The 8753-nt window shown below is 43.0% G+C and overlaps 1 protein-coding gene and 1 long non-coding RNA gene across 3 annotated transcripts in view; one reads left to right on the forward strand and one right to left on the reverse strand.

The window, feature by feature from the left end:
• sonb (SON DNA and RNA binding protein b) overlaps positions 1–8753 on the reverse strand; it is a 39439-nt gene that overhangs the window by 8003 nt on the left and 22683 nt on the right. The window contains exons 10-18 of one of the 2 annotated variants that reach the window (XR_004327863.1): positions 8359–8531; positions 8005–8139; positions 6579–6665; positions 6028–6246; positions 5813–5923; positions 4826–4942; positions 3440–3587; positions 568–636; positions 93–211 (exon numbers count right to left, since the gene is read on the reverse strand). Coding sequence is in view for 1 of the 2 variants with exons in the window: in XM_032505896.1 (XP_032361787.1) it covers positions 568–636; positions 3440–3587; positions 4826–4942; positions 5813–5923; positions 6028–6246; positions 6579–6665; positions 8005–8139; positions 8359–8531 (1059 nt within the window). In the remaining variant the exon portion in view is untranslated. The remainder of the gene's footprint in view (positions 1–92; positions 212–567; positions 637–3439; positions 3588–4825; positions 4943–5812; positions 5924–6027; positions 6247–6578; positions 6666–8004; positions 8140–8358; positions 8532–8753) is intronic. The other variant, XM_032505896.1, reaches the window with a different exon arrangement.
• The window catches only part of LOC116673718 (uncharacterized), a 15224-nt gene continuing 7730 nt past the window's right edge, over positions 1260–8753 (forward strand). Inside the window, exons 1-2 of the long non-coding RNA XR_004327867.1 lie at positions 1260–1303; positions 1416–1547. This is a non-coding gene — a long non-coding RNA (uncharacterized LOC116673718). The remainder of the gene's footprint in view (positions 1304–1415; positions 1548–8753) is intronic.

Here is an 8753-nt window from a genome sequence, read left to right on the forward strand (position 1 = left end):
ACCACTAAGGTCTATATAAAAGCACCCAAAGAGCACCATGCCATGGGACCTTTAACATTACATCCACAACACTTGATGTTGCGTTAGCTGACCTTGTTGTTGGCGTGGTGCCTGCATGATTTCGTAGTTTGTCTCAGCTGTTTTGTGGCTGCTTCCTGTCTTATTCTCAGTGGATTGTAGAATAATTTAGTCCTTATATTTCTTCCAAGACCTGGCAATGTCAGATAACAAATGACAGATACAGTATTTCAGCAGTTGAGGGTTCTGTTTTACTAATCGCGAGCTACAGTGTGATTCCATAGATGCCTACAGGTGTCGTTAAATAAGACTTTGCATTAAAACGAGTTAATATGTTCATTGATATTCATATCATCGTTCATTTTGTATTTGTTGACAAAAATTGCAATTCATTTTGTCACAGTTCCCAAAGGCCTTTTCTGATCCAACTTGACTCCAATTTCAGGAAATGGAAGAATAAAAACCTCTACAAACTGAGTGAGGTCTGAGTTTAAAGCTAAGTTCATTTTCACTGTACACTTTGTGATGTGTTTGCTGTGTATTGTTTACCCATGAGATCCTTGGTTACCACCAGTCCGCCTGTCTGCTTCTGTGGCTTCTCTCCTTCAGCAACTAGTCCTGAAACACAGAAACCATCATCACCATCTAGGAATACAATTTTTAAACAATTCCTTCAATAGATAGATCTACCGCCCTTTTAATCATTAAAAATTCATGAAATACGCTGGATGCTTTTCCATTCAAAAATCGTTTAAACCACTGACATGACCTATGTTTGATGCAAAATTATAGTTGGCTACAATGGAAGTTAAAAGAACAAGTAACAAGTAAACACCAAGTTAATAAATGATAAATGAAATGCCCAAAAATATGCACGTCATTCAAAATTGCAGAGTTTCCGGTCTGCAGACCTGATCTAGCGTGGCTCCGCCCTCGTACGTAATAGCCCTCACTTTTCAGTTTCCTTCCGTGCTTCGTCCGGGTTTACGGTATATTCGCGGGTTTTCTCCGGCAAAAAATTTGGCGTCCAATCAGAAAACAGAGGGAGTGGCTGAGAACAATAACGTTGAGGCTCAGTAACCCTTGGTGAGTTACATACTAATCCAATAGATCCAATAGTTTTAAACTTCAACAGACTACCCGACTTCAAGGAAGTTAAAACTGGTCAATGTAGACCAGAGTCTGGTAGGTACCAGTGTAGGTACCAGTCTAGTCAGAGGACCAGGCTAATGTCCAGAGTGCTGGTAGTACCAAAGGCTAATGTACCAGAGTCTGGTAGGACCAGGTTAAAACAATGGGTCCAGGCTGACGGTACTGACGCGATGTCGGTATGTACCAGTCTAATGTATCAGATAATGTGAGGACCAGTCTGATATTACCTATACTGGTAGAACCAGGCTAATGTATCAGAGTCTGGTAGGACCAGGCTAATGTGCCAGAGTCTGGTAGTACCAGAGTCTAGTAGGACCAGGCTAATGTGCCAGAGTCTGGTAGTACCAGGCTAATGTACCAGAGTCTGGTAGGACCAGGTTAATGTACCAGAGTCTGTAGGACCAGGCTAATGGACCAGAGTCTGGTAAACCAGGCTAATGTTCATATGGTAGGACCCCTGATATACCAGTATCGGTAGAACCAGGCTAATGTTAAGAGTCTGGTAGGACCAGGCAATGTACCAGAGTCGGTAGGACCAGGCTAATCTACACAGTCTGGTAGGACCAGGCTAACGGACCAGGTCTGGTAGGACCAGGTTAACGTACCAGAGTACTGGTAGGACCAGGCTATCTACCAGAGTCGGTAGGAACCAGGTTAACGGACCAAGACTGGTAGGACAGGCGTGACAATCAGTTTACAAATCCACTTGGCAGTCCCATGGGGCCCAGCTGATGGACCAATTCTGGTCGACCAGGGCTCAGGGGACTAGAGTCTGGTATGTCGACCCCGTTCTCATGGATTCGATGTCTTGTAGTAGACCAGGCTAATGGACCAGAGTCTGGTAGGACCAGGCTGACACTCCTGTGTTAACCAAGCAGCTGTTTTTGTTCAAGATGTTAGTCTAGTGTTAGCAAAAGCCTCTGTTAGTTAAACTGACTTTTTTCTTTCTCAGAGGGCCGGAAGTGCGTTTGTTTTACAGTTCAGTCGGGTCTTTTGGGGCAGGTTACCAAACGCAATCTCAGTAAAAAGTAAAAGGCTCCAGCGTAGCGCATCAGCATACTACAGGAAATCTACACAGCATTTTGTGACACGTCCCTATCCTGCATTATTGATGAATATATTTTAAACTGACAGTGATAACCAGATAACCGATTAATCAGAAACATCCCTACCACCACCATTAGCATAAGTGCAATTGTTCTCACCATCAATAGACTGTAACACCATTTCATAATGAGTAATGTGTATCAGTCAGAATGGGCTGAATACTGAGGGTCTTACTGTGAACCAGTATTGGAAGCATTTACACAGCAGGGAAAAGGAAATTATTGATGGATTTACGGCCAAATAACGAGAGAGTTTTAGAGAGATTACTCCTCTCTATTTTAGTGTGTCGGTGTCAGTGCAACTAGTGCGTCATTATAAGATAGGAGGGGCAAAGTAGCAGTTGGGAATTAGAATGGGCTGCACACCCTGCACGCTGTTATCGGCTGAGGGTTAGGCACCAATGTGGGGCCCAAAGGCTCTTTGTTACTGCCTAGAAGTGGCTGTAATTCAGCACCAAGAGTGAATTTTGGTAAAGATACTTCAGATGTTGTATTAGGGGACCACTAAGGTCTATATAAAAGAGACTTTAGATACAGTATTAGGGGACCAATAAGGTCTATATAAAGGAGACTTCAGATAAAGTATTAGGGGACCACTAAGGTCTATATAAAAGAGACTTTAGATACAGTATTAAGGGTCCACTAAGGTCTATATAAAAGAGACACAAGATTCAGTATTAGGGGACCTCTAAGGTCTATATAAAAGCATCCAAAGACCACCATGCCATGGGACCTTTAAGAGAATTGCAGGGCCGGCATGTGTGTGCGCGTGGGCAGTGTGTGTAGACCAGGTGATAGAGTTATGCGGAAAAGCTGCGGAGCGAGTACTGACACATTGTCTCCTCTGTGCTTTATGACCACGGTTGGAAATCTGTAGCAGCAAAAGTGAACCCTCTCCTTGACTTTAGGAGAACCTGGAAATGAGTAGGAGGGAATGCAGCACTACCAAGCCACGGCCGAGCGGACCAATCACAGTTGTTGCGGTCTACGGCGAAGTGTAGTTACATTTTTGGAAAGGTGCGTATGGTCCGTATCTCCACGTACCTACGTACATAGCCGATTTAATGCAGAAGCATGAATTGGCCTTAAAGCGTATATTGCCAAGGCTCATAATCAAAATCTGTATCACTAGGCTGTTGGTTCAGTGTTCTGTGGCTTCAGACCTTTGCGATCGACCTTGAAGTCAATTATAATTGGCTCCACGGTGCCCTCGCGGTTCCTCCCCAGGCCCTCTCCTGTCTTCCAGCCCATCTTTCTCATCAGGAACTCCCCGACACCCCCCGATACTGGAGCCGCCCTGAGGAACTGGTCCTAATTGAGACATAAACAGACACAGTGAGACAGAAGGAAAACAGATTATCAGCGGGAGGTCATGACACTGATGTGATGGGTGTGTGTGTCGACAGTCTAGTGTGGACCTGGCTGTGTCTAATCTGGTTAGGTGTGGTCTAATATTTGTTATTGGGGTGTGATTTGTGATTGTCGCAAACTCGTGACGTAGGTCAGATGGTTTCCACTACTTTTTAATCCGTTTGTGCCGGATGCTTCGCGACGACACATCTACCGTCGGTTACTGCGTTGCGCAACTCTGAACCTCCTGCCGGCTGCTGCGTGGCGCAGCATTTTGTATTCGTCAGTCTTTTCATGACACGTGCAGCAGAGAATGCACTGTCTTTGCTTCAAATACACATGAGGCGGGTCTTGTTGGCTATTTAAAGCCATGTGACCACCAAAATGTACCGTAGTTTGTTGAAAATCATGTCAATCAACCAGACATACAAGTGCGTTTGTTTTTGAATTTTTGAGAGACGAGCGAGAAAATGGCTACGACAGAGGAGGATTTTGACAGCAAGGGCGGATGTGGTAGATTATGATGAAGACATCCTCCCTCCCAAACTCCTCACTATCTTCCACCTCAATGTCACTGCCCTCGCTGTCTAAATGAAAAGACTGACGAATACAAAATGCTGCGCCACGCAGCAGCCGGCAGGAGGTTCAGAGTTGCGCAACGCAGTAACCGGCGGTAGATGTGTCGTCGCGAAGCATCCGGCACAAACGGGTTAATCCATAGTACATGATTTCAAGTGTAAATTGTAAAATACATAAATAAGTTATTTTGGAGGTGTATATTTAAGACTGCAATTTCTCTACATATCTGCCAAAGTTCTTGTTCATTGCATCTCAGGGTGTAGAAAAGCTATTTCACGTGTGTTTTACCGAGAAACAATAAATAAATTCATCCAGTTGATGAAGACAACTTATAGTTCCCTGATTAAAAGATAATTTAGTAACTGAAAACACATTTTCAGATTTAGCCAAAGTTGTCAAATTATCATATTAACATTAACACTAACATTAGTGGTTGCTTAACATAAAGCTAACAGTAGTATACTAGCACACATTCGCAGAAAAACCTCCACATGTCAAAAGATGCAGGTCTGTGTTTAGATTATAGACAGACGTACAAGTCTACGCTCATTTCTTTTGGAACATCTGTCTCAGTGATTTTGTTTTCTCCCTTGTGTATGTTGCATTTGCGTGCAACCTACCTTCTTCAGCCATGCTTGTGGTCCGCTGGTAGAAAGCTCCTCCGAGGTGAGGACCTGGGCTCCGGTCGAACCAGTGAAAAGGCCAGGAACAGTACTGGATTGGGCCCACGCATCCACCTATCAAAACGGGACATTTCCAGTAGATCAGACATTCATAGACACAATTAAGTATACAGTCTGGAAACACTTAGCAATGAAATGCTATGCATACTACTCCTCCCCAGAAAATAGCGCACTTAGTGTCAGAGAACTGCATTTACTTTGTTTTTATAGCGGGCATCAGTGATGGAGAGATTGCAATAAGAGAAAGCAGGTGTCCTAACATATTTTTGCTGTGAGTTTTTCTAAATTGTAAATTTTCAGTCCGCACTTTCAGCCAGGGATTCATATACAAATGGGTTCTGTAATACAGTCTATAGGCTTTTTTGTCATATGTACGATGAACATTCATTATTACATTATCCGATTGTAAAGGGAGTTTTAAGGGCCTCAGGAAGAATAGCTGCTGCATTGAGCTAATGAGAATCCTAAATAAACAACAAAACCAGCTGTAAATCTCTAACACTATATGCATTTTTTTAAATGGGTACTTGTAAAAATCTGAAACCCAATTCTACAACTTGCTGCTACAGTGCCGTTCCACACTTCCGACATTTGTCCACAGTTTTTGTTTTTAAATACATCCTAGGCTATTTATTTCAGATATTTTTCCTTTACATGTGTTGCAGCTGTATGTATGTACAACATAGCACAACTTCAACATAAGAGGAATGTAGCCAGATATGGATGTGAAAGCAGTTATATAAATAACCTATGTGACAATAAAATTAGTTTTGGTTAAAATCAACCAATTATCGTGATAATTAGCTAAACTAGACAGAGCCACTGGCATGGTTGGAGACTCTTTGTTGAGTTGATGTCTTCATTACCTATTTCATTTTCTAAATGTCTGTACTAATAATAGTTCTCAAAATATGTGCACTATACCTGCTCTTGTGCCCGGCTAAGCATGCAGATGGCATTGACATCATAGGGGTTCTCAGCCAATCGCCTCTGAGCTTTGATTCTCTCAGTTACAGCCTGAGAAATATCCACGGGCTGCAGAGAGGGAGAGATAGAGGAGAAGAGAGCTTTATTTTAAAATTCCAAAGGCAAAAAGTCAGGTAGTCAGATATTTGTCTGTGTATACTTCCCCTTCTCACCTGCAGTGGGGGGTCGGGAAAAACGCTGTCATTATCCGGCGCACAAACGGGCTGTTCGACATCCTCCGTTGACCCTGGTACTGTCTTCGTTTCACCTGATGACGAGGTAGCTGTCGCTATGGGAACAGTGGTAGCGGCTTTTCTGGAGGCGGCTGCGGCTTTGTCTGACGTTTTGTCGACGGGAACCCATTCTCCGTAGGCCCCCAGTGCCTCGCCCTCCTGGACAGTACAACATATTACATTACCACACACTCATACGGAACTTGCTGTGTGATATATGCAATAGCTACATAGATAAAGAAGATAAAAGTTAGTTTGTTGCTTGAAATTTGGAATATAATAACTGGTTGACCAATAGGTCAGTCAGTTGTTCCTTGCCTTCAATTGATTTCTCTCAGTAAGAAAGTCATTTGTAGTTATTTTGCCTTTGGCTATCTCTAGTGGCCATTTACAGTAGTGCAGTACTACAAACCCCTGCCTGATATCTACAGCAGGAAATCAGATTTTAAACACTGTTACAAGATCCAAATCCAATGCACATCTATTCAGACCTTCTTACGATGTTGGGATCCCGAAGACACAGGAAACTCCTTGGCCATGCCTGCGTCGCTACGCACTGCCGGGCGTACTGTGGTGTTCTGGAGGGAGAAAAGGATACAGTGTTATTTCATTTTTCTTTAATCTATTAAAGGAGCTCTAAGCAATGTCACGCGGGTTTTAGGCTATCTTTTTCTGCTATCTGCCTGTCTCCAGAACACACTGTAAAAAAACATCTCACTTTCTGCTAGCTGCCTGTCCCCAGAACACACAGTAAAACAACATCTCCTCACTATCTGCTAGCTGCCTGTCACCAGAACACACTGTAGAAAACATCTCCTCACTATCTGCTAGCTGCCTGTCCCCAAAACACACTGTAAAAAACATCTCCTCACTATCTGCAAGCTGCGCTCCCAGAACACACTGTAAAAAACATCTCCTCACTATCGCAAGCTGCTGTCTCCAGAAACACTGTAAAAAACATCTCCTCACTACTCGCAGCTGCTGTCCCCAGAACACACTGTAAAAAACATCTCCTCACTATCTCCTACTGCCTGTCCCCAGAAAACACTGTAAAAAACATCTCCTCACTATCTGCTAGCTGCCTGTCCCCAGAACACACTGTAAAAAACTCTTCCTCACTATCTCCTAGCTGCTGTCCCCCGAACACACTGTAAAAAACACTCCTCACTATCTGCTAGCTGCCTGTCCCCAGAACACAATGTAAAAACATCTCCTCACTATCTGCTAGCTGCCTGTCCCCAGAAAACACACTGTAAAAAAACATTCCTCACTATCTGCTAGCTGCTGTGCCCCGAACACACTGTAAAAAAAGTCTCCTCACATATCTGCTAGCTGCTGTCCCAGAACACACAGTAAAAAAACATCTCCTCACTATCTGCTAGCTGCTTGTCCCCTGAACACACTGTAAAAAAAACATCTCCTCACTATCTGCTAGCTGCCTGTCCCCAGAACACACAGTAAAAAAACATCAGCTTGTTCTACAACTTTTGTGAAGGGGGACATATCTTAAAGTGCCCATAGTATGCTCATTTTCAGGTTCATAATTGTATTTTGAGGTTGTACCAGAATAGATTTCCAAAAACACCATATTTGTGTTGTACTGCAAATTGCTGCGGATCCTGTTTTCACTCAGTGTGATCCAGCAAGAAGGGGTCAGTGCAATATCTTTTGCTTATTTAATGGGAGTACAATTTTAAAACGAAAAGGGGAAAAATAGGGGTAATATGTTCAAAATAATATTTTAATTGTCATAATGTTTCATGTTACCATTATTATGAACAGATAGGTAATTTCCTTGTTATCTCTCAGTTATCATGTAAAGTGCTAACCCATAAACTTCAATGTATTATTGGTGGGGTCTCTAATTCACCGCAACGTATCATACAAGACACAGTGTAGATCGTGTGTGGCTGTTACGTTGATGCTGAAGCTGATGGCTTTTTGCTCTCGAAGAGCTGATCCTCCAAAAGGCTTCCCATCATCCTCTTCGTCGGAAACATGAGGCATTGCCACCGGCAGCTCTCCTTTACTGTCCACAATCATCTTGCATTTCTACAAAGACACACACAGCAAATCAAAGTGCTGTCATTAAGCTGAATTAGGGGCATCTTCTGACCTCTTTTTATGTATTGAGATATTTGGTGAGATATTCGAGAACTGGTTTCACATTCATTACCATTACAAAGTTGGTTTATTTGTACATTTGATATCTCTTGAGTTCATTGGAGCCACAGTAAAGAATCCATGGTTCGCACTGCTATGTACCCTTACATCAGTAAACTCCTTAATGCTGATGCTGTTGGCCTGCTTTGCTACTTTCCTCTTCACTTCCTCCAAAGCAGCATTGATGGGTTGCGTTGAGACAGGGGGGGGCTTGTTGGTAATGGAGGGCAACGGGAGCAATGACGACATGCCCATGTTAGACAACGCCGCTGTCATGGTGGCTAGAAGGAGAGTACAGAGAGACGGAGAAAGAGAACAAGAAAAGAGCCAATGAAAAACAATTACAGTAGCTAATTCAACTTAGATTCAATGTTTTCAACCGTTCCTCTCAGAAGCTGAACTACAGTATATGTCAATTTAAAATAACCAATTTGACTAGCTAACCTTACAATTTCCCCAAATGCTTGACCCTCATGTTGTCCTCGGGTCAAATTGACCCATTT

The sequence above is a fragment of the Etheostoma spectabile genome, chromosome 24 (genome assembly GCF_008692095.1).
Source record: "Etheostoma spectabile isolate EspeVRDwgs_2016 chromosome 24, UIUC_Espe_1.0, whole genome shotgun sequence".
In the NCBI taxonomy this organism is placed as follows: domain Eukaryota; kingdom Metazoa; phylum Chordata; class Actinopteri; order Perciformes; family Percidae; genus Etheostoma; species Etheostoma spectabile.